The sequence below is a fragment of the Nyctibius grandis genome, chromosome 3 (genome assembly GCF_013368605.1).
Source record: "Nyctibius grandis isolate bNycGra1 chromosome 3, bNycGra1.pri, whole genome shotgun sequence".
Classification (NCBI taxonomy): domain Eukaryota; kingdom Metazoa; phylum Chordata; class Aves; order Nyctibiiformes; family Nyctibiidae; genus Nyctibius; species Nyctibius grandis.
In genome coordinates this window covers 6,895,020-6,921,688 of record NC_090660.1, presented here as the reverse complement: position 1 = coordinate 6,921,688, position 26,669 = coordinate 6,895,020, and the positions used below count along the sequence as shown (strand labels likewise).

Here is a 26,669-nt window from a genome sequence, read left to right as displayed (position 1 = left end):
TAGCATCACGTCTTGCTGCTCAAGTTGTTTAATAGATATTGATGCACACTCTGTTAAACCTGCATCATACAAAATTAGTGTTAATTAGTTGAAGACTATACCGTTAACAATTCTAAGCTACCACAGTCGTGGACTTTTACATGAAAACACAGAGAAAACGTGTCAGAGTAGTCTCGGCCACAAGCGCGAAAGCAAAAGCATTTCCTAAAACTTAGTCAGTCTTGGTCACGCTTCTCTCCCCGGGAGATCCCAGCTGTTCTACACGAGCATGCAGGCCTCAAGGCTTCAGCTAGAGACAGAGGCAGTCCTTTTGATTGGTATCTGCCTTTCTGTCTGAATTAGCTGCCCCTTGACAGCAACTTTTGATATCTTAGAATCCCTGTCTGTATCACAGTACACAGGGAATTGTAAATTACGTGCTATTCGTTCCTGGTTTTGTCAAGAAAATAGTCAAATGTGACAAGTAAAGAAGGTAACCACTGAACATTCCTTATACAGCCAAGTATTACTACCAAAATCGAGCCTTCTGCTCATTCAGCCTCTCAAATGTTTTCAGACCAGCCGGCTTGTTCTAGGTTAAGTGATGCTACTGCTCACAACAGAATTAATTTGTGCTTTTACATGACTGACATAGCTTTGGTTGGTTTGTAAGTCAAACCATCATGAATGCTCATATTCCCCTTCACTTAAAAACAGTGACCATCCTTCCCTCTCTTTTATCGAGGACCCTCCCTACCTATCTGGGACATCTGTCTATCAAAAGTTCGCTGTCATGTGGCCTGTTGGTTTGTATGGGTTAAGGAAAGTATCACAGACACTACAGAAATTCTCCACTAAAAGACCAGCTTTGCCCTGGTCTTAAAGGCTACCATAAATCAGAGCGAGTAGACAAAAAGCCTTCCACCAAGTCGAGCTTTTGTTGAACTTCTCTCTGCTGCCACTACAACTTCTTTCTGCAGAGACAAAGAACAAGGGTTATCAAAATGCAATTGCAGGTGCATGATTGTCTTAAGCTTCCCTAACAGAAACCAGATTTTGTCCATATCATTAGTGTCATATAGAAATGTCATGAGGACATGACAAGAGGGCAGCCCACCTCATCAGAATAGCAGTTAACAAAACAATTTGGCAAACAGACTTTATTTCATTTGGGGAACTGTAAGAACCTGGAACCAGTCAAATAATTCTCTTGCCAGTGTAAACTATTTGTCAGGGATAAGATGAAGCTGGAGTGTAGACTGGAGTGGTGCCATAGCGAAGGAACACAACTGCTTGGAGAATGGCGTCGCTTGCACTCATGCAGAAACCACCAGCGATGCCTGTGTTTCAGGTGTTGGATTATGCACCTTAACCTAGTTTGGAAGCATTTAGACTTCCAGGTGTTTCTCCAGTGCATGTTTTAACAGCAAGAAGTCAAACACCATTTGTTGAAGACCAGTCACACACCTCCTCAGCCTAGGTCTGAGACTTTCTCAGTACTCACACAGAAAAACCTCAGTTCTCACACAGGTTATGCCAGAGTAAGCAGAACATTGGACTCCCCTCAGCTGAACAAGCAATAAGTAACCTTCAAGCTGAAAAAAAGGTTCCTCAGTGCGTCATACAAACATAAGAAATGATTTCTGGTAAAAAGAATGGGCATCTGAGGGAAACAAAGAGAAACAGATACACAAACACATCTGAAATCATTCAGGTCAGAACTGGGCCTCTCTATGCTTGGAAATACTTAACACACATGAACAGCAAGTGCTAGCTAGGACAGCGAGCCTGACAGCGAGCCTGTATTAACCGAGAGAGGTGGTTAGGTGCCTGCTTTACTCCATAGCTGAGCATCCACTTTGCATACACTTTGAACAGTACAGCCACCTGGCACCTACATGTGATTTACCATGCAACCTTTCAGCAAACTCCTAAGCAGTTTAGATTTCAGGCCATTTTAAAGTGATTTCGTTCAATTCGGGTGTCAGGTGCCAAAATTTTGACAACTCCATAGTTCATCCAGCTATAAAATGGTTTTATTTATCAGTTCAGAGAGTGACTTAAATGAAAACTTAATTTAACTATGTAAAGCACTTTAGACTTCTGCAAATGAGTGAGATACATATGTGAGGTGTTGACTAATACATGCAAGTGAGATAGATAGATCTTGCGAAGCAACTGACAGCAGTGATTTCGCTCACCTTTCTTTCAGATTTCACAGTGATAACAGAACTCCCAAATCTTGACAGATCCTGTAAAATAACATTGCTTGTTATAACGCTGTTAGTTTTTTTTAAAGTAGGACTTTGTTTCTCTCAGTAGTTTGTTTTCTTGGTACTTACCTCAGGAGAAATCAGGACATACTGTGCCTGAACAAGGGGGGGAAAAAAAAGAAGTCAGTGGAGAGAACCACACTAGGAGAGTAGAAGACGAATGCAATAACCCTGGCTCCTAAACAGAAAAGTAATTCAAGAACAAACAGGAAGAGCCAAATCACACATATTCAGAAATGTAAGTAACCACCTGGTTTCTGAAACAAAGTCATAATGCAACAGATACTTGTACTGGATGTAATTACTTAGCTGTCATTATGACTTCATGTCTTGATTTCACGTTTATGTTTTCTTACCCAGTCCTCAGGACAGGGAGATACCCATGATTTGCAGTGGCCTGTCACATTCCCTGAGGATGCCTGCTTTCCGTTGTAAATGTAAACACGGCCAGCTGCCCCACCAAACAGTATTGTGGTGATAGCGTTAGTTCGCAGTGGAGATGTCACAATCATTTCATCTGCAAAAATTACCACATCAGAAGTGAAATAATGCTAAAGTAAAAGATGAGAGAGTTGGCATTTACATACCTCTAGATGCCACAATCCCACAATCCCTATTAATGATGACAGCTAAAATGTTTCAATTTCTGACTAAGTTGCTTGGACTTTTAGAGATGCCTCCCCACAAGACACAATGGAATACTTGTATAAATCAGCTGAGGAAGCAGACTGTGTTTAGCACTTGGATGAGTATGTAGGTGACCAGTCTTCCCATTGCCAAAAGTAAAACATTTCACCTCTGATCTAGATTCGTCAAGCTTTACCTAGTCCATCATTATCCAGGTCACTCAAGTGTATGTCTCCTCCAAAGCGAGAAAACCTCCTGTCCCCACTGAATGTGCTCAGCAAAGAAGGCTTGGTGCTGTCTGTCAGATCGTATACCAGAGCCAGTCCAGCTTGGTGCAGCACTGAGGATAGAAATGAAATCCTTGCCAGGCTATCTGGAAAAAAAAAAAGAAGTAACAGAAGTTGAGCATCAGACACAGGAACTCAGCTTTAGTACTTGAAAAATATTGACAGCAGGTAATACTGGCATTACTTAACATAGACAAAACTAATATAATTTATGAATAAGATCAAATGGCATTAACACCAATTAGCATAGAAACAATCTCTTAGCAATAGTAGCAGGCGAAAAAATGCATTCAAGTTAAAGATAAGAGTTCCCTATTTTGACTTTCCTAATTCCTTATGGCCTATTGCCAGAGTAAGGACAAAATACTGTGTTGTTTTAATTCTGAGAAATATGTGGTCTACTAGCAAATCACTGCTACATAAACAATGCAAGGTAATAATGCTGCTAAGCTAATCTAAGGAAGGGAAAAAACCCATTGAAGTTGAGGCATAGTACAGAGGACTCTGCAGGTAAGGCACTTGCAGGTGATTACAGTGATTATTTGTAATTTTTTTTTTTAAATTACATGGCAATTAAAAGGTCCCTCTTCTAAATTTGTGTCTGTCCTCCAGTCATACAGAAACAGATGTCCCAAAGCAGAAATGGTTTCCAATTTGCAGAAGGACATACCTGTAGTAGGTGCACCTACCACCAAAACTGTCCTTGTGATCCCAGCCACAGACATCACACCACTGGCCAGAGACAAACCCATTCTGCCCATCACCTGTTAGATTTTTAAAACACCTATGTCATTTCTACAGAATGTCACTTTATTTCAAATTATTCATAAGGTCCCACACCATAGAAGGAGCCCTACCTTGTCTCCGGTTACTGCAAACCAGCACTTTGTGTTTGGTGGATTATACGCATACACCTTCCCAACGCTCTGTCTGACATCCGATGAGAAGGGATTGCAGCTTGAACTACAATGCAAAATATATTTTTATGTAACAACATATTTTGGTGCATTCAGCTAGGATCACTCCTCTTAAAATATCTTCCCCTTTTAGTTTGGAAGAATAGTGGCTGCCAAATTCTAGAAATCTATTTAGTAATGCTCATGCTTGTTCTAACTAGTTATAAGACATTTAGGGCACAGACTTGGTCCGTCTATCCATTTCTTTATCACCCAATACATTTTTGTGTTTGGTTTACTTTTTAAAATGCTGTCTCAAAGTAAGTGCTATCTACAGGATTGTTCTAGGCATGCGTACCTGTTAGCATTTTTGTGCCACTTCTCCCCCTCCCGAAGAAAACCCAACGAATTCTTAACTGTCTCTAAATAACAAAGACCTTCTCCATAGAGGGTCTAAAAATACACACACCCCCTTCATGAGGAAGGATGAAGGCATATAAATATGAATGTAATAAAAATATTCTAAACAGGACAAAGAGGAATCTTCCTGATTCTATTACAAATCTTAACCTGAAGTCTATTACAAATCTTAACCATTGTAGAAGTAGGGCAGAATGGAGGAGAAAGCAAGCTGTCATATACCACACACCCAGCACAACTCTTCCATGTAGGGCTACCAATCAGCAGCAATGTTACGTTCTCCACCCGGCAGCTGTCAAGTGCAAATCCAAACCAAGCATAGTTTTCTTCCCCCTTCACCATCCAGTTGGCATCCTCTACTGATAGAAGTCCTGACAGACCAAAAAAAGATGAATTAAATCTTGGCGTACCCTGGCATAGAAAAATCTGTTAATCCTCCACTATTTCATCCTATGACAATAAGTTTCTATAAGCAAAGTTACACCATCCATGATATAACACCAGTGTTTGCTAACTTCGCTTGCTCTGTCTGCAGCTGTACTGGCTGGTGAAGGCCTTCATTCAACACATCCTGCTTCTAAATCCTTGCAACAGCCTACAGAATGTATCACGAAAGCTATATCTGGCGAGCCTTCCCTAACCAGTGACTCTTTCTTAGGGATAGGACAACACTGAAACTGGTTATCAGAACTTGTAATTCTTCAAGGGTGGTGGTGAGGGGAGCTTCAAATAATTCTGGCTTTTAATTCAAATCGTTTGTTCTGTGTTTTGGTTTTGCAAAAATGGCAGTCAGCAGTGCTTTGAAACCCATTTTTCCTTGTGGTTTCTCATTTTACATGAAGTAGAATAAGCTACAAAAATTAAGTATTATTGGAAATCTCAATTACACTATTCTGATGAAGCTCTGAATTTCTGTGTATCCTGCCCAAGCCCTATTAACTTTATTTAGCTCCATATGTGGCCTTTCCTTCCTCATTCACAACAATCCTCATCACCTATACTCATTAGCTGTATTCCCTTGTAGCATTCCATTTTAGCCACGTGACGGAGCACACAGAATGATAAAAATTCATCTTTTGAGGTACATTTGTGAATTTCCAAAGAAGACCAGGGAGTTCACCCTGCTATCACCAATATACAGTTGAATCCGTTGCTTTAGCAAGGCTTTCAACACTGTCTCCCACAATGTTCTTGTATCCAAGCTTGGACACTGCAGTCAGGATGGGCGAAAAACCAGATGGGAAAAACCTGGTTGAGATATCACCTTCACAGGGCAGTGGTTAGTGGGTTATACTCTGAATGCGTGTGACAAGTGGAGTGCCTTCATGGGTCTATCTTTACACTCATTCTTTTAAACACTTCTATAAATGATCTGGAGAAGGCAACAACATGTCATTTCATGAAGCTGGCAGATCACAGAAGATTGGGGCGGGGGGAGGCTATCATCACTTAAGGGCAGGGCTACCATTCAGAGGGATCCAGACAGGCTGGGGCAACAGACTGACTAGAACCTCAAAAAATTTAGCGAGGACAAATGCAAAGCCCTGCCCCTGGGAAAGGAGATGCTCTTGCAGCAATACAGGCTCGGGACAGACTGGCTGGGAAGCAGCCATGTGGAAAAGGCCCTGGAGATCCTGGTGGGCAGAGAGCTGAGCATTGAGGCTCTGACAGCAGAGACAGCCAAGAGCATCCCAGACTATATAAGCAGGAACATGGCAAAGAGATTGAGAGAAGTGATTATGCCCCCTTTACTCCTCCTTAGACCACACCTACAATGCATTGCTCAGTATTGGACCCCACAAAACAGGAAAGATGTTGATAAGCTGGAGCAAATTTAGTAGAGGGCCCCCAAGATGGTTGGGGGCTGGAGCACTTGCACTGTGAGCAGGGACTGAGGGACTGGGACATATTCAGCCTGGAGAAGAGGTGGTTTTCAGGTAGGAAGTCAAGGAAGTCAAGGAAGGGTACCAGGAGACCTGCATGGTTAAACAGAGAACTGCTGGGCAAACTCAAGTGGAAGAAGAGGGTGTACAGATCATGGAAGGAGGGGCTGGCCACTTGGGAGGAATATAAGTCTGTTGTCAGAGGATGTAGGGAGGCAACTAGGAAAGCTAAGGCCTCCTTGGAATTAAACCTTGCAAGAGAGGTCAAGGACAACAAAAAGGGCTTCTTCAAATACATTGCAGGTAAAGCCAACACTAGAGGCAATGTAGGCCCACTGATGAATGAGGTGGGGGTCCTGGAGACAGAGGATAAAAAGAAGGCGGAGTTACTGAATGCCTTCTTTGCCTCTGTCTATACTGTTGGAGGCTGTCCTGAGGAGCCCCAGACCCCTGAGGCCTCAGAAGAAGTCAGGATAGAGGAGGAATCTGTCTTGGTTGATGAGGGCTGGGTCAGGGACCAATTAAGCAACCTGGACGTCCATAAATCCATGGGCCCTGATGGGATGCACCCGCGGGTGCTGAGGGAGCTGGCGGAAGTCATTGCTAGGCCACTCTCCATCATCTTTGCTAAGTCGTGGGCAACGGGAGAGGTGCCTAAGGACTGGAGGAAAGCGAATGTCACTCCAGTCTTCAAAAAGGGCAAGAAGGAGGACCCGGGTAACTATAGACCGGTCAGCCTCACCTCCATCCCCGGAAAGGTGATGGAACAACTTGTTCTTGGTGCTGTCTCTAGGCACATCAAGGATAGGGGGATCATTAGGGGCACTCAGCATGGCTTCACCAACGGGAAGTCATGCTCAACCAACTTGATAGCCTTTTATGAGGACGTAACCCGGTGGATAGATGATGGTAAAGCTGTGGATGTGGTCTATCTCGATTTCAGTAAAGCGTTTGACACGGTCTCCCACAGCATCCTCGCAGCTAAACTGGGGAAGTGTGGTCTGGATGATCGGGTAGTGAGGTGGATTGTGAACTGGCTGAAGGAAAGAAGCCAGAGAGTGGTGGTCAATGGGACAGAGTCCAGCTGGAGGTCTGTGTCTAGCGGAGTCCCGCAAGGGTCGGTTCTGGGACCAGTTCTATTCAATATATTCATTAATGACTTGGATGAGGGATTAGAGTGCGCTGTCAGCAAGTTCGCTGATGACACAAAACTGGGAGGAGTGGCTGACACACCGGAAGGCTGCGCAGCCATTCAGAGGGACCTGGACAGGCTGGAGAGTTGGGCGGGGAGAAATTTAATGAAATATAACAAGGGCAAGTGTAGAGTCCTGCATCTGGGCAAGAACAACCCCATGTACCAGTACAAGCTGGGGACAGACCTGTTGGAGACCAGCGTAGGGGAAAGGGACCTGGGGGTCCTAGTGGACAACAGGATGACCATGAGCCAGCAGTGTGCCCTTGTGGCCAAGAAGGCCAATGGCATCCTGGGCTGTATTAGAAGGGGTGTGGTCAGCAGGTCAAGAGAGGTTCTCCTCCCCCTCTACTCTGCCCTGGTGAGGCCGCATCTGGAGTATTGTGTCCAGTTCTGGGCCCCTCAGTTCAAGAAGGACAGGGAACTGCTAGAGAGAGTCCAGCACAGAGCCACGAAGATGATTAAGGGAGTGGAACATCTCCTTTATGAGGAGAGGCTGAGGGAGCTGGGTCTCTTTAGCTTAGAGAAGAGGAGACTGAGGGGTGACCTCATTAATGTTTATAAATATGTAAAGGGCAAGTGTCATGAGGATGGAGCCAGGCTCTTCTCAGTGACATCCCTTGACAGGACAAGGGGCAATGGGTGCAAGCTGGAACACAGGAGGTTCCACTTAAATATGAGGAAAAACTTCTTTACGGTGAGGGTGACTGAACACTGGAACAGGCTGCCCAGAGAGGTTGTGGAGTCTCCTTCTCTGGAGACATTCAAAACCCGCCTGGACGCGTTCCTGTGTGATATGGTCTAGGCAATCCTGCTCCGGCAGAGGGATTGGACTAGATGATCTTTCGAGGTCCCTTCCAATCCCTAACATTCTGTGATTCTGTGATTCTGTGATTCTGTTTTGAGAGGACTTAATAGCAGCCTGCCAGTACCTATGAGGAGGATAACAAGGATAGAGCCAGGCTCTTCCCAGTGTACTGGGGTACTCAATGCCTTCTGTGCCTCTGACTTCACTATGCACGGCGGGAGGACAGTAGACAGTGAGCATAAGCTGAAACAAGAGAGGTTCATACTGGCTGTAACAAGACATTTTTTCCCTCTGAGGACAGCCAAGAAGTGGAACAGCTGCCCAGAGTGGCTGTGCAATCTCTATCATTGGAGTATTTTAAGACCCAACTGGATAAAGCCCTGAGCAATCTGCTCTGACTTCATAGCTGTCCCCTTATTGAGGAGGAGGCTGGACTAGACACCTCCTGAGATCCCTTCAAACCCAAATTATCCTATAATTAATTAGGAACAAATGAACAGTCACATAAAATATGGTAGAGTTAAGTTACTCAATAAATATTACCTTGGTCACTCCTGTTGAAATAAGAATAAAATGCAACCACAAATCCTCTCTGCTGCCCGCCACCAGGTGCATATGGAGAGCCCACAACCAGATCAGCATTTCCATCCCCATCGACATCAGCTGCCAGGAGGGACCAACCAAGATTACAGTAGGAATACTGCAATAAACAGTTAGTTTAAGCCTGAAGTGGAACTGAAACCACCAATTCTGTGAGAAAATAGAGCAATTTACTTCTAAAGAGCTAACTTTGCTTCTGATCAAATTACCTTTCCACTCCCTCACTTCAATTTTGTTTTCTTTGGTGTTTTTTTTGGAGGGCTATGCATCTTTCTGTTCACCCTGCTGCCTCTCCTGCACTGGAGTACAAATGTCTTTCCCATATACAACCAATCCAGATAAGCACCTGCTTGCACCATCCCCATCAGTCTAAAATTCCCTTGCAATTAGAAGTTTGATTTTAACGTTCTTTTTTCAGGCCCACAAGCCCCTTTCCCCCTATCTCACCTCCTGCTTGTGTAGCCCTATGTTAGCCTGATGAATATACCTGACAAGTTATGGTAACGTTCGGTTGAGATGCCAAGCCTCTTCCCTCAGTGCCAAAATAGACATACACAGCACCCTAAACAGCAGGAAAAGCAAATACAGCATGAGAGCATCTGCATGTCAGCACCAAGTATGAAATCCAAGACAAAGCACAAGGAGTGAAACAGTTCTGCAAGGGCTATTAATACAACTGCATTTTTCCTATCAGAGCCTTCTCATGATACTGTCTTTTCCACCCCAAACCTAAGAATACCCATGCTGTAATGGGTACTGCTATAACCAGACAACAAACTAGAGAAGTACATTTTCATCATACTGTGGGTAAGGAGCAAGGACAGTATACTGTATATTACATTTGTTATACACACCTTCAGGTGGCTCAAATTTTGTCAACAATTATTTAATGCGATAGCACATAGTGCCAGGCACAACAGATGTACGCAATTTTCCAAGCTAGTGGGTCTACATAAAAACATTTAAATTCCTATTTAGGCAGCTAATTTAGTATCTGAAATTCTGAAGACTTTTAAGCTTAATGGACATGGTTTAAGCCAAAACATTTTGCCTCTCAGTTCACATGGGCTGAAAATACTCAGGGACCATTACATCGGTGTAACTGGCAGGCTGCAAGTCATTAAGCCTCTGTAACTTGATTATTTAGCAAGTGTGTCTGTGTTCATGTCACATTTTAGATATCATCTGTTGGCCTGTGACAGCGGATGATGAGGCTTACTGATCCATGAGGTCCCTTCCAGACTCTTTGTTCCTAAATAAAATAGGGTACACTTGTATTTCATGAATGGCTCCGCACATTTCCAGCACATCAGTGCTGCAAAGTGGCAATCCGATTTGGATTTCTTATGTGCAAAAAGGCCACTGAAAGAGAAACACAGATAGCTGTCGTTGCTCTAGTCAAAGTACCCACAAAAGTTACGAACTCTTGTGCTTAAAGTACAATGTCACCTTGAGCAAAAACAGAAATTCTCATTTCACTGTTCTAAAAAAAATGTGTATCAATAAAAATGTTCTGTTTGGAGGGAAAAAAAAACAACAAATCCATGTGTGTGGCTTACTTTGTAAGTAAGAAACTGAGATCCCACAGAAGGTGCTCCAACTGCCAGATCTGGCACTCCATCCTCATTGAAGTCCAGGACTGCCAAGGCAGAACCAAATCTTCCTGAAGGCTAAAAGAAGAGAGATTGCTCTCATGAAAATAACATGTTTTAAAGACAAAACCATCAAAACCTAATGCACATTTGCAGTCACAGCACAGGCAAGAACTGGAAACAGAGGTGACAAAAATCTATCCCAACAACTCTTAAGATTTTCTTAGCCTCACTGTTCTCCCAAGTAATAACTGTCTCACTATACACTAACTCAGAGTCAACTGTTCTGTTTGATGATATAGGGCTGTTAAAATATAAGATAACACAATATGGCACTGCTGTGCCACTTCCTCTTCTGGGCCTAGCGCACCATTGATATTAAGCTTATGATCTTCGCTGTTAACAGCATTACAGCTGTGAATCACTAAAACACTCTGTAAGAAGACAGCAGCTGTTACTCCACAGTTTATAACCACAGAAACAGATTAAAAGGAAATGTATCTCATCTCTCTCTATTCTCTTCTTTGTGAATAAACACATTTTCTACAGAGGATTATCTTTATTACTCAAAAAGATCATTTGATCTTGCTTCTCAGTTACAAGCCAGTCACCATCATGTCAAATCTTAGTTTTCTCTGTTAAAAACTTGTACTCTTAGTATAAACAAACAATTGTTTTGTGAGAAGTTATCAATTAATGAGAAAATATAGCTTCAAAGGAATTGAAACGTATTGAATTAATAAATTTAGATTTAAAAGGAAGGGAAAGTCACAATATTTTCTTAAATGCAGGGACCCAAACGAGCTATATCGTGACATAGAGAGACACTACTTCAGTTTTATTGAAGAGAAAAATTATGTTTTAATACCCACTTATCTGGCATGGTAATAAAAGCAAATCTACAAATCACCATTGCTTTAATTGTTCCTGTGACTTATGTAATGGTTATTTTTCTTGAAAAGCATATGACATCCTTCTACCAGGAGGAGCATTTCATGAATAATCCTCATCTATACTAATGATACTGTTGCTCAGTCAAAATTTACCACATTTTCAGCAAAAAAAATATTAAGTGACAAATATCTGACCTGACCCCTCACCTGGTGACCCTGTAGTACTTGGTCTGCTTTCCCATCTAGATCCATGTCCTCTAGCGGCAAACCTGACTGGTTGCCATAGACCACATACACCCGTCCCATCTGAACATGTCCCAGTGTGCTGTACCCTGGTGCTCCAACCACCAGATCTTCATATCCATCCTGGTTTAGGTCAGCTGAGATCATTGCCCTGTACAGCAAGGGTGTCGACAAAATCATAGCATTAGCCTCCAGACTACCACAACATTAGCAGAAAATACTTTTACTTCTTTCAGGTAAAGCAAAACCTGTCTTTCCCCGTCTATTTTTGTAAAAATCTACACAGCATTTTTCATATTATACATTTGATTTTTGTTTTCTTGAATTAAAAAAAAAAAAACAGAGCCTTTAAGATTCATCTTCCATTAACGCATCTGAGATCTGTAGGAATTGCTTTTTACTTACTGACAAAGGCATCTGAGAGCAATCAGAGCAAGGAGCATGAAAAAGGGCTGCGTGCATATGGCACAGCATATAAAAGATGAAATTAAGTATCTTTTTAACTGAAAATCGATGGACTTAACAGTAGATAAGCAAAGGGATCACAGGTCTCAGTAACACGTTGGAGTTTAGAGAAGGAATGTGGAGAGAAAAGAACTAACTACTGTTAATTTGGCTGGTATAAAATAAACTCAAATAAATCTTCAATTTTTGAGTCAGAAGAAATAAAGCAACATGAGCAGCAATGCAAATTTATTTTATTACTTTTCCCTGTTGCAGGTAAAGCTAGAACCTCTCTGGCAAGGAGAGAGAATATGCCTCTTTCTGTGTCCTGAATCTGTCTTTGAGCTCCCTACTAGTCTTGTAGTGTTTCCAAGCACACTTGCTAGGCACCATCAGTGATCAGTTTGGGACAGGCAATTAATTCTGCACAAACATCAACCAATAACCAAAAAAAGGTAACAATGTTCCCACACTGTTCAGAACTAGAGCTGATGTTGCTTCTAATTTTGGTTCCTTCCATTCTGAGCTTGATCACACAGAGAGCACTGAGCTCCTTCACTAAGGAAGGAATGTAAAAAAATGACAAGACAACCCTTCCAAAGAAAGGTTATCTGATTAGAATTCACATCTGAATGGAAATTTTGCTCTTGATACAGTTTTATTCAGTACTGATACAAAGAAGCTTACGCTAACACCTGAAAGAAAGGTCTTATGGGTTAACATGTTGTTCTGGAGAGACAATATAAGCCCTTCAGCCAGATTTGTACCACTAATTGATTTGGACTGTCACCTTCAAAGAGTATCCAAAGAATAAACATTAATATTTTGGTGGGTACTCAAAATTTTCAGAAATTAAGAGGGAGTTGGGAGGAAAAAAATTACCAACCATCCCAGCCTAGCATACGGTGAAGTCAGAAAATATGAAGCTGCTGGCTTGGAGATGTGCTTAGAAGATTCCTGATGTGTAGCTGCTAATGCTCTCCAGACATTGGTTGCAAAAGCACTGTTTATCAAGCGGAGGGAATTCTGAAATAAAAAGAATAAAGAGACACAAAATAGTTAAAACACAGGCTGAAACTCTAGAACATTATGGAGCACCTCAAAAACCATGTCACCAACAGCGGAAAACACCGCAGTGATCTAAGTGGACTCTGACTCAGGTCATAAGCACGATTTTAGAAAGAGACAAAAATCTGTATGCTCTAAATGCAGCACTGCTAATTGTTCACTGCTATATTTTGCTGGGACTTCTTAACCCCAAAAAGTGATCATATGATTCTGTAAAATGTAAATGCTAAAGTGTAAGTACTAAAGAAATATTTTGTCATTTTTGTCAAGATGTGTTCTAACTTCATTATACAATGAGCATAGTGTAATAATTGAATATTTATGATGTACAAATATATAGATTAACAATGTAACTGGAATCTACATGAAATGAAGTCAGAGGCTACTGTTAACATCCAGAGACCTTGCTCCATCATGCACCATTTCAGACAGAAATTAAAACAATTTTATACGGAGCTGAATTTTACCTGACACATCTGTCACTTCTCACTTACTGTTGCCCAAGACTGTATGTTGAAGAGAACTCCTCTCTCTGTATAACTTATATTCTTTTCAAGTGTTTTTGTAAGCAAAGAAGTTGTATTCTTGTGACGTTCATGTTTTGATTGTTTGTTTCTGCTAAAATAAAGGCAGCAGCAATAACAATAAATATAACGGAATTAATGACTTGAGTATTCTATGACAAAGCTAGAAGCAGCAAACATATTGCGTGCAATCAGGTGGCTCTTTCTCCCATGTATAAATGGAGTTCTCGAGAGAGAGCAGTTAAGCTGGTTTCTCTTGAGATGTTTGCTAGAGGAATCCATACACTTGCGCTCCAAACAGCTGAGTTCCATATTTCTGTACATAAATCAGGAGAGAATTTAGCTGTGGCAAGGGTAAACATGAATCAGTAGTTTCATGATTAGCGGAACAAAGAGTGACAACCAAATAAAGCGTGAAGACTTAGCATTTCAAGTGCTAGGTAAATACTCTTGTCCTTAGGCTGGAAGGTAAAAGTCTCTCCTAGGTTCTGCACAGTTCCCCTATACGAAGCTTACTTATGTTAAGAGAACCTCAAATGCACACATAATAGCTCACTGTCCACATTAGTGGAAGACTCTCCTTTCATCAGTAAATCTTTGAACCTGCAGAGCTATACTTACATGTAGCTGTCCTTGTGCTCCCTTGGGCAGTTTATAAACAGAGGGTTCTCAGGCAGGAAGCAGCCACTAAAGAAATATGCAGAACGCTTTTTAAAGATTTTCCAGCAATGGAAGTGAAACTAAAAATACAATTTTTATCCTTACTGATTCCTCTGTTAGAAGTCATCAGTTTTCTCAAGAAATCCTGCTTATTCAAAATCAGAGCATCATTATAAACCTTAGAAACCCCTTTGATATTTATTTTAATGACCCTGAATCTCACATGAATCTGTATGAATCTCACATGTCTTTATATTTCAAGGAAACTTATTGTAGCATGTCCTGCTAATTCTATTAATCTAAAGCATTTTTAATGAAAGTGCCATTCTGGAACAAAACCCACAACAGATTATGCCATATCATATTTCAAACATCATTTCCCAAAGTAGCTGCAGTGATAGTTTCCATATAAATGGATGGATTAATTGCCACTGTTGGTCTTATAAAGTTATGTACAGAAAGGTTACACTTATACCAGAGCAGTACAGAGCCAGAATTTCTATTAAAAATATGATATTCTGAGTATAAGCCTGAGCTTCCAACACCAGAATATATGCTTTTATTCTTTGCAATCCTATCTGCCTTCAGTGTCTGAAGGCAACATCTGCCCTCCCGTATGAAGGGCCATCTTTGCTGGCTGATGACAGCAGCCTGAAGGTGCAGCCACAGCTCAGACTGCCAGGCCAGGCAAAACCTCATGGCATAACTATGCAACATTTAAGCAGGCCCTTGACTATGTCTTAAAGAATGCCTCGAATTTTTCCTGGCGAGTATCAGCTGGGCACAACAGAGCCTTGCCTGGGAAAAGGGGTGTGAACATGTAGCAAATGTGAACTCAAGGCCTATGTAATCCTGTGCACCGGGGTAAAACACAGCCACAGAAACCCCTTTGTCCATGTGAGGATTTAAAGCTCAGCATCTCTTCTAGGAAAGAACCTGCCTTCAGAAGAACAATTAAATGGGTGTCAGAACTTGACTATTGCGTTTCATATTGCAGGAAACACAGCTATACCTTGTTCCAGTCTCTAGCATATGGCTCGTCAGGTCAAAAATATTGTTTGTCCAGAACGCCATGTCATCCACTCCTCCAAGGAAATACTCATGGAACTTCTCCACCAGAAATGGAGATTTACTAGCATATGTTGGAAAAAGCTAAGAGACAAGCAACATACTTAGGAAGATGGATTCCATTGTCTTCATGCTGTGTGTTCTTTTTTACAACAAAAACAGAAAACCAACCTTGGCAACAGCAAGCCTTTCTCCATGCCTGAAAAAAAAATAATCTTCAGAAATAAATTTGCTTCATTGAATAATATTTAATTATTTAAACAGTTCCTATCAAGGCTTCTGTAAGGTAAATACTATGCAAGTCATTACATTTCTTTGTTGGTTGTTAATATATTCTTAAAAGCTGTAATGTGAGAAATAATGATCTTAACTTTATTGCTGCCCTTAACTTGGAGGGATTCACAGTTTTTGTAAATGCTGCATGACTATTTGTAATTAACTGAAATAAAGGAAACAGGTAGGCTGTTTAGGATATTCAAAAGCAGATGCTGCCAGATATCAAAAGCCTCTTTTGTATTATTTTTGGACTTGAAAGGATCTACATAAAGTGTAGGTAAGCCATCTACTTAGGTATGTACCCTACTCCTTCAGTACATGGAAATTATATTGCTAACACATCACAATGAAATGGTACTTGAAGACACAGCTGTTCTCACATAAGTAGGCATAAATACATTAAACGCATGTGCTAAATAGCTAAGATGATGAATCTGTGGTGTAATAATGAATTTAACAGTTATTAAGCAGTACAAATTTGTATTCTAGCCATCAAAAAAATTCAGGTGTTTTATGATTTTGGGGTCTAGTAGGGAGTCTATATTGCTGGCCTCAATTTCTGAGCTAGCATTACAAATAGGATTACTATCATTTTCCTACATATGTTTCACTTACGAAAACCCAAAGCTATTCAACTTACAGTTCCAGAAACAGCAGGTAAGTGCAGTCAGTAATTGTGCTTTCAGTTATGATCTCTCTTCCATAAAATTCCTTATAGATAGCTGCTAGATCTTTGACAGGTACATACCTAAAAACAAGACAAAGGTATTATGACAAGAGTTTTTCCACATCACCTGATAAAAGATTACAGTTTCTGTAATAACAATAGCCTGCTTTAAAATACTCTAAATTTCAAAAGACTATAGAAGGCCATGAAGATTTACAAATGCCAGAAAGAACAGGATTGCAGGTGCAGTTACTCCCTGCACAACACTCTCCTCCTGTTTTCTCACAAACCTGTAGAACCCTTCCTCTATGGCTACTGCTGGTAGGGTTTCCACACTCCCTCCACTGGTTCCTTGGCTTGCTGATCACGTAATCTTGGAGGATGTCCTCCAGCTCTCTGCTGTGCCAAATCTACTCCTAGCCAAACAGACATTTCCCACACCTGTGCCAGAGTTTTATTAATGAACTATGCCTTTTATACCTAGATGAACTACATCCTACTTAAACAAAACAACACAAATTACCTTCCTTATCAGAAGAAAAAAAGGCATGTGAGCTTTTTATTTGAGTTAAAAACTGTGAGAAAAAAATTGTGTATATCTAAAACTGCTGCTTCTTTTTATGCTTTTAAAACCTGGCTGAATTCCACAGCATCTCTAACCATAAATATCCTCAACTTCCAAAATTTTAAATGGAAATCTAAGTGAAATTTATTTAACTGAGTTATTTAACTAATTGCTAGAACATTCCAGCAAACCTTTTTGCACTGATTATTTTATATATAATTACTTATAATTCCCTTCAGAGATAAATAATTTAATCTTTCTTGTTTTGTTCCTATATGTAAAACTCTTTTCTTCTGTCCTTCCAGTTTTTCATGCCATGGAACAGTAAATATGCATATAAGGAATACCAAACTCAGAAAAATTCCAGTAGCTGCAAGGGTTTATTTTGAAAGAAAGATAAAGAAGGACAGCATTTTGTTAAAACACAGTGAGTACACAGAGCAAGCAGAAATAATTATTAAAGAAGGTAATCTCATTATCTTACCAATCTGATGACAGGTAACTGAAGTCCAGCTCAAACTGACTCAGTACATCTCCTCCTGCAGATGGAAGGATGAAAAAAAACCCACAAAGCCCAAAAAACCAAACCGGTTCAGTATCTATCATGGGTAACAGCATGGATGAAGCTATGTATGGCTATACTACCTATGTTGATATGGTAGATCCTCCAGCTGTATACTTAGAATACATAAATGGTTCACCTGAAAGTATGCTGCATATTTTATACTTCCAGAGAATAAGAATAATGTAAAATTTAAAATCACAGTAGTGACTCCATTTAAATTTTAGCACCCTTCAGCCTGTGTTTTGGCTTTAATACAAGTGTCCATATGCCCTATCACATCTCCTGAAACACAGAGTATGAGGACAGGGATAGCAGGGCTTTGCAAGCTATGGGGAAAAGTGAGAACACAGTGCCCATATGATTCATTCTTGGCTCCTGCATTGCACAGGGTAAGAGCCAGAATCACCCACTGTGGTTTTGAAGGGGACTAGTAATTCCAACAGAGGGATCTATGATCAGCAAACAGAAACATTACCAAAATCACCAACATTGTGAGCTTCTGAGTATGAACCATGAAAATCAATCTGGAGAAAGAGAAAAACAAGAGAACTGTCTGTTCATTTGACTCATCCTTCCATACAAATATATGAGCAGAAACAAATTGTCCAAGCAGCCCTGAAATTTACAGGTCCCAAACCTGACCAACTTTGTTCTTACGGAGTTTGTGACATTACGTCTCTCTGAAAATCCTCCTGAAACAAGGCTCCAGCATTTCTCTTCCCTCCCCACCAGAGTCCAAAGCTAAGCTATCAATTCCAAGAAATCCAGCTATATCAATAAATAAAATAATACAGGCTTACTTCTCCCATGGCCTTTAGAAATCCTTGGTCGATGCCCAGGCTATGCCAGCTAACATCTGCCACCATATGTGAGGCAATTCCAAACAGGAAAGCCACCAGCTTCTCTGTAGCCTACACAACAAAAATCCACTTGTAGTAATGTTAGTAATTTTACTCCTGTCTTTAAGAAGAGGTGAGCATTTTACATTAGTGCATTATACAAGAGTATAGGTGAGAAGCTCTTATAATCCAAGACCTGAGCATGACGAAGTGTTGACCACTCATTCCTTGATGCTGGAGACACTTTTTGTGACTTGAGAAGCTTTAAGCACTTCATACAGTCCAAGGCCATAGAATTACATGGCTGATGTCAGGACAACTTGTGTACTTCAAGTTAGATGTGTACTGAAGTGTTTTTCTGGACTGGGGCCAAACACTTCCACTTCGAAGGAGTGAACCCCCTCTGCCACCATGGGTGTTGTGGAGACACACAGAGGAGAGAAAGAAATTCCTGTGCAAGTGCTGTTCACTGTAAAAGTACCTGATTAAAGCCCAGGTATGAAATTACTCATCTTATTCCTACAAACAGAAAAGTTATTTGGAATAAATTTATCAGCAACAGAAATTTCATTTCTCCAGAAAAAGACTTCTCTGCATTGAATCACTGTAAGTTCCAGAGGCCTTTTAAAAATCTGTAATTGAATCATAGCTTTTGATGAATTTATATTTCTCGAAGCTTAATAGTTCACAAGATCAATATCACCAACAACCAGTCAAAAGGCAGGCAGGCTCATTTAGGTTTTAAAGAGTGCATGCTCTCAAATGCTGCTTCACCTGTATGACTCTCCTGAGCAGAGAGAGAAAGGCAAGTTCTCCAGTAAGGAAAAGAAAACAATATTATCTTTAAAATTATTCTCACTTTTGACAATTTGTTTTTCCTCTCCTCCTATGTAGCTCTTATACCATAAACAAGAGCAAATCAGGACCAAGTCCAAATTTCACAAGTGAGAATCCTAAAAGACACTTGGTTTTCAAGTGGCAAACACTCAATCAGATCTGACAATAAGGCAAGACCACTAATCACATTTGAAAGTTTGGACCTACGAAATATGTCATAAGCACCAGACCACATTGGAGATAACTGATAGACTTCATATGGAAACCACAACTTTTTTGTCTGGCAAAGATGAAAACAGGAGTTCAAATTTTCCTATAGCTGCAGAGACTAATTTAACAACATGTATTTCTTCTACACTTTCCAAAGGGTGAAACTGCAACAATAAGTGAAGGTGAAGAAAATAGTAAAAAACAAAGTCAAAAGTTAAAGAAATTTTCTTACCTCTTCCCAAGGCTGAGGATAGTTCCTTCTGATGTACTGAATACTTGCACTGAGAAATGGTGACCAGTGAGTGTCTTCAGACACATCATGAAATATTCCTAGCACAAAAAAATTGTATCAGTATTTGATTTATTCTTTGGGGGAAAAAAAATGAAAAAGAAAAAAAAAACAAAAAGAAAAGGTTTTCTCCATGAAAAAAACACAGACTTCGTTGAATTTCATATCGTACAGACAACAATACATTTTGCAATCCACTTATCTGAGAAGAGCCAAATGAGATCTATTTTCATATGATTTATACTGTCAAAAGAGCTACTAGATTTACCTTCTACAATTTTGGTTTGAAGCACCTGAAACTTTTGTGCCTGCCCCCTTTCTCTGTGCCTGTGAGTAGGTACAGTACAATGAAAAATTGCCTCCCAAGTGGAGAGCATAAAGAGAGCTGACAGAAAAGCTGTTGACTAAATGAATGCATCAAATTGTGTGGCAGAAAAGCTGATGGGCACGGCAGCGAACTTAAAACATCATGCTTTGGGACCGGTATTGGTTTCCACAGGGCAGAAGAGGGCTATGTCATCATCATCATCATCATTTTCAACAGAATGGCAAACTTGCCAAGAAAGAGTCAGTGTAGGAGCAGAAGGGTAGAGGAAAGCAGGGAAAATCAGGTTTTCATTTGAAGCATCGATTATTACTCTCACTTGGATTTATGCAGAAGAGATTATGTAGGATCTAACAGTGACCTTGCCTAAAAGTTTCTGTGTACCTACATAAAGCTGAGGGCAAAGTGATGCTGATGTGACGAGACCAAGCAGCACAATATTAAATTCTCTAAGGAGGAAGAAAGTAGGCAAGAGATAGATTGTTTGGACCATCAATACACTTGGAGGAAGAGTATGTGTTTGCTCAGACAGAACTGTGAAACTGCAGTAGATTAAGGTATATTAAATGCTGAAACTGAGAGAGCATACCTTGTGGGTGATTCAGTCACCTCCTGGCCTCTTGACATTTTACAGTGCAGCTGAACCAGATAATATAAGGATGGGATTTGCTAGACCAAAATTAAATGTTCACAGAGTAGACTTCTACATCCAAGTTTGTCTCCTGCCTGAAAAAGCAGTTTGGATGGCTTTGCTCTTGATCTAGAGACACACAGCTAAAACAGCTCAGATCTGCAGAGGTACCTATTTCTTCCACAATGACTACGGAGACTGCTGACAAGTGGCCCAAGTATAAAACAAGGCAAGATGGACCCCAACTTTAGTGAAGCAATGTGGGCTGGAGGCTGCAGATAGAGAGGCTCTGATCACTGCCCTGGTCTAAGGCAGAAGTCAAAACTGTTAGAAGGGAAAGACAAGGTAGACAGAAATAACCAAGTTAAGGTAGGAATTTAAGAAAACCCAGGAGAACATCAGTCCTGAAAACAAGGCAAGCGAGACTGAAGTTTGGGACAAGATGTTAACAGAGCCAGGCAGAAGACCAGGAACAGTGACCTGGTGAGTGTCAGGAGACAAAAGCAGTATTAAATGCCAGAGCAGAGGGGCAATCTGGATGTGAAATGAGCACCAACACATAACAACAGAGAAGATCCCCCGTTAGGCAACCTGGATGGGGCAACCTGCCTATCAGGTTATAAACCAAGCAGCCTGTAGTTGACATAAACAACAGTCAGCATCAACAACTTATGACTGAGAAACAATGAGAAGTCTAGCTGCCACTGTGTGAGTTAAGACTCTAAGTAGAGCAGGCGATGAGATAAGATGGGGAAAGTGTCCTTTGAAAGATAAACAAGGATTTTGCAGTTTGAGGCAGCAAAAACAAATACCGAGATAAGTGGAGGCACTGGCACTCAGATGAAAATCATGTGGAAGATGAGGCAAACCAAACACAGATCCTAAGAGCACCCTGAATTTAATGGATCTGAATTTGCATGACCTGCTAAAATAAATCACCTCCCATACTTGAGACTTTCAATAAGATCTCAACAATCGGTAGGCCAGATATCCTCCCAGAAACTACGTATCACTGCCTTGTCTCCGGTATCTGCCTAAACATCCTAATAGCTTGTTTGTTGGAGGACAGGCTCTCTTTGTCCCATTTGCTAATTGCTCACTATCCAGATTTACCACTTTAGTAGCAAATATCTTGGAGCAAGCCCTAGTTGGCTGTTTTATAGCTCCGGTGTTGCTGGAGAAGCTGATTATGACCAAGAGCTGACCTACCAGAGCTGAAAAATCAGGAGACCAGCTGCAAGTCAAGACATAGTTTTTTACAGCCATTGCAACAGGGTGCTAATTTTGTAGTGCAGTCTTTAGATCTGCAAGCAGCAAAACTAAGACTGACATTAATTTCAAACAGGAACCAGTAAAAGGCAAAAGAGAGTAGACTGGAAAAGAAAGTCCTACGCTATTTTGTTTTTGTGGGGTTTTTCATATTCTCCTATCATCTTTGTGACTGATCTGAGAGAAAGTAATACTTCCTAATACAGAAATTCGTTCTAGGCTTTCCCTAAGACTTAGAAAAAGGACCATTTTGTCCTCTCAGTTTCTCCCCAACACAGTACTCAGTCAGCTGACCTAATTTAGTTAAACAGCATCCTTCTATCAAATTGCCCTACACATTAAATAGTTAAATTTACCCAAAAGTTACTTTCTAAAAATATTTTCAAATGTATTATTTTCTTATAAAGTTCTACAAAAAGGCTCAAAATACTAACAAAAATGGTAGATGTTTTTGCGGGAAGGTATTTTTGGCCATACTTCATTTCTTATAACTATTTTCAATCTTACTAAATTCTGTAGGATTTTCACATAAAACTACAGTTGTTACAATATTGGACTTATAAAGCTTTTCTTACCACTTCTGCAGATCGAAGGATAAAAGGCATCAGGATAAATGCTCCCAGCCTGAAATGCATCTTGGTGGTTTAGTAATAACTGGGAAAAGGATGGGGGAAAAAAGAATCAGAATGCTATTGCGCAGCACAAGAACACAGTTCACTGCCAATATCGAAGATAAAATTTAAATATCCAGCAAGATACAACTATTAACTTGGTAAAATATGTTACTGCAAAGTCGTCACCATCCCACATCATCCCGCCCCGCTCCTTCCCTTGCCAAAATACTTGTAAGTGAAACTAAACTTATCAGTATACACAGTCATTTGAAAAGCCATTTAGGAAAGTATTCATATGATCTGACTTATGTACTGGTGAAGTCACCTTCTGAAGGTGCCCTCCTCCTCTTGGGCTAGACACAAAGCCTGGTCTGCTGTCTTCCATCCTCTGAATCACAGCATAGCTGTCTACAGCAGACAATGTGAATACTTCCCTTGAGTGATCTCCTACTGTGATAAAAGATCAAATTACATAAAATGGTCTTCTTTACATTGTGCTAAAGGATATTAACAATGTTTTAAACAAAAACACACCTATGTGCTTTGTTCATGTGTTTATGAAAACTGTCCACATGCTTACAGTGCTCTGCTGGATACAGCCCATGAAAGAAAAAGCCATTTCCATCAATCAGAAATTGGTTAAATTATATATGTGGTGGACTAAATTCAAAACCTTGCCGTCATTTTCTTATCCTAATGTTTACTAAATCTCCTTTCCAAAAGTCCTCTACTGATTCTTCTAATACGACTACCCATGGAGCGTATAACTTAAGATGATGGGAAAAAATGCAAGAAACCACACACAGCGTATACACGTTACTATAATTACTACATATTTGCAACAGTATTCAGAAGGAGTCAAATGATTTTCAACAAAACTAGGTATAAATCCGGTCTAGGCACAATAGTTACACACATATTACTGAGTATAAATAATAAAGAAAAGAAAGGCAAGGAGACAGACAGAAAAACATGCAGAAGAAAGGCGTACACAATTAAGCAATAATATGCTTCCTACCTGTCTATAATTAACATTCCCTTCACGCTTAATGAAAAATTCCAGAGCTCTATGTGCTGAAAAACAACATATTGAAGTATTGATTTATAGGTACTGTGGCCAGGCCCGAGTTTTGTTAGAAACATTATCACAACCATAATACACCGCATCGTCATGCCTAAGCCAAGTGGCACAGGTGCACGAAACACGATTTCTCAGGACATGCTGCCGTGGGAGAGGGTGTGTTTTCTCACCCACGGAGCTAATAAGGAAATGCTGTTTCTGTGGCACACCTGGACACTGAGGTCTCACCAGTCTCTCTCCAGTCCCCAGCTCCCAAGCTGACCGACAAAGCCCGAAGTGCCTCATCGCAGGGAAAAGGAACTCCCCATGTCTGGAACTGAGCTACAGCAGCTGACACGGATCACACCCAGCATGTATAGCGTATGGATCATAACATTCCAGCTGTGAAGGACCCATGTGAGTTGTATTTCAGTTTCACTGTTGCCCTTAACATTGATAAAGGTACCTCAGGAATCAACGCGGAAGTTTAACAGTTCGATTAATTTTTAACATGTATGAAAACCAACAAAAATCTGAAGTCAGCAAGGTAAATACTACTATTTATTCACTGAACAGGCAGACATTCTTGCTGCCAAAATATTTATTGAGCAAGCATAACAAGAGGATGAAACAAACTGACATAACTTTAATGAAGTCTCTTTCTAATTAATGTTAGATCCCAGGGATAATCTATTAACACTATTCTAAAAATACCTAACATTGCCTCTAAAATTATTTGGTTGAAACTGCATGCATGGGTTATCGTCTTACCTTCCCACACAAAGTTTTACTCCTCACTTGAAGCTATTTACAAACTAAGACTCTCATTCTGTAATACTATCTAGACAAAACCATGGGGGTCTGAATGATCTTTCACTTTGAATTTTAACCCACTGATCTAAACCATCCTTACAAAAATATGTTAAGATACGTTAAGGACCAATCTTGCACCAAAACAGGAAAAACTTAAAAATAATAATAAATAACAATCTATCATTTTAAGGCTCAGCCATTTTAACACCCATCTCTCTCTAGTGTGGGAGACTCTTATTGTGGCAGCTTGCTTTTCCTGCCTCCCATCCTCCTGACTTCTCTCATTACTCATGTGGCCCCAGGTCCTACAAGTTCACCTTTACAAGGAATCTCGTGATGGATGCCCGCAGTTCCACAGAGCCCCATGGGTCTGACAGGAGCCCCGAAAAGGGGAAGAGCCTCCCTGCTCAGACCTGCCTCCAGCTATGAGGCCGTAGCAAGTAGGACACGGCGCAGCTCTGCCGAGCACACTGAACATGATCGACATTTTGAACAGGCAGATCTTTTCACCGTTTTAAAAGTACTTTCAGAAGTCTGTCCAGGATAAACTTTGGTGCTGGTTTTCATTCAGAGGAGTTCCCTTCTACAGTTTGTGGGGTTTTTTCCCTGGAATAGTCAGTGTTTGGATTTGGCAGTAATTTTCAGTATCTTATCATCATGGACTTTTTATTTGCACATTAACAAAAGCACTGATTTTAGCAGTATCAGAGCTGATCCCAGTTTAATGTCATTTCCAGTCAAATGGACAAAATTTGTTGTAAACTATGACCCAATAGTTCAGTGTACACACTACTCCTCAGACAACCACTGAGGAGTTAATTTAAACCTCTTTAAATTATATAAATGCAGGTTTAAATGACTGCTTTGGGACCGACATGTAAGCTCTTGTTTCTCTTTGTAGATTTCTTGCAAACACACTCTCTTCTGCCAAATCTGTTATTTCCAGTTTTCAGTAGAGCCCTGAGCTTGCAAAGATGTATGCGCTTGCCTAACCTCAGGCAGTGTGACCTCTCCTACCGATTCCTATGGGTTTCTTGACATACCATTAGGAAAAGCGAATGGTTGCAGGATGCTGACCAAGGGTACAACACTCAGTAAGGGCATATACTCTCAGTCTCAAATGAATGCCATGAATAATCCCAGCCTTTAACTTGTTCAAAGTTGCATATATTCAGTAAAGTCTGAGAAGATTACCTGAATAGAGACATCTTACATTTCACTATCTGTGCAATGGATTTAGAATCAGAAACAGAAGAACAAACAATTAAAACTGTCAATTTATTATGAGTAAGTGTTCCAGAATAACCTCACACTACTCATGAGTGTTCTTGAAAGAACTACAGCAGAAATTAGATTTTAAAAATAACGTGTGCAAACAAGAAATTCAAAACAGAACTATTTCCCCACTTCGATGTTCACTCAGTTCTCTCCTTCATTCTCTACAAATCTAGGCTGCTCAGGCTACAGATAGCAACTTGCCAGAAAGAGACACAGAATAAAATCTTCATGATGCTAATCATAGATACAAATACATTATAGCATTTTATCTGTTTTGTGCAGGTATTGCAAAATAAATACACAGTGATTTGAAAATAGAGCTACCACAAATTACCTGTGTTATTCTCTAGTTTAAATATAACAATCCCATAAATTGTGTAAAGTATTCCTCTTCTTTCTCCAAACCAAACCCTGTCTGCGTAAGACTCACAGACACAAACATTCCAGTTACATAATGCCTGTGCTTTAGAAGACGGAAAAATACGCAACCAAATTGATTCAAGCATTTTGCTTAGAAAAACAGTAAAGTTTCAAACTCCAAAACAAAACTACTCATCTATCCTATGTGTTATTCACGTTTTTTTCAAATTATGTAGAATGTTCGTTACTTTAACATTACCTCCTCCCTTTGCTTTCCAGCCGAATCGGAATTTACTTCTCCTCCCAAGCAACTCAAAAGACACGGAAATTCATTCTGAACATGTCTTACCTATTTCAACATGTGTTGAAATTCCACTTGGGATACATCTTTGACAGAAATGGTATAGTATAACCAGCAAAACAGACCAAATCTTCAAACCAGCCATGATGCTGGCTCCAACTGTGATTTTCAGAATCCTGGAGCAGTAGCACTGTGACCTTTGAAATGTAGGTTACAGAGCATGCCCTTTCTTTCAGACTTACTGCTGACACAGCAAGTAAACGACTGCCGTATTTGAAAGGCTATTTTATACCAATGCTTTTCTTTACTTCAA

At 40.4% G+C, this 26,669-nt stretch overlaps 1 protein-coding gene across 1 annotated transcript; it reads right to left on the bottom strand.

Annotated features, from left to right (window-relative positions):
• Nucleotides 1–875: 875 nt before the first annotated feature.
• GPLD1 (glycosylphosphatidylinositol specific phospholipase D1) lies at nt 876–26,501 on the bottom strand. Its single transcript, XM_068396841.1, has 25 exons — nt 26,405–26,501; nt 23,563–23,618; nt 22,506–22,584; nt 19,649–19,746; nt 18,331–18,441; nt 18,006–18,054; nt 17,450–17,504; nt 16,374–16,481; nt 15,629–15,656; nt 15,402–15,541; nt 14,351–14,416; nt 13,700–13,820; nt 13,024–13,163; nt 11,658–11,844; nt 10,525–10,635; nt 9,453–9,527; nt 8,909–9,065; nt 4,712–4,853; nt 4,024–4,129; nt 3,837–3,930; nt 3,076–3,252; nt 2,609–2,769; nt 2,322–2,348; nt 2,181–2,231; nt 876–953 (listed from the first exon to the last, which is right to left on the bottom strand). The coding sequence occupies exons 1-25, from the start codon at nt 26,499–26,501 to the stop codon at nt 876–878; spliced, it is 2,514 nt and encodes an 837-aa protein (XP_068252942.1).
• Between the last annotated feature and the right edge of the window lie 168 nt (nt 26,502–26,669).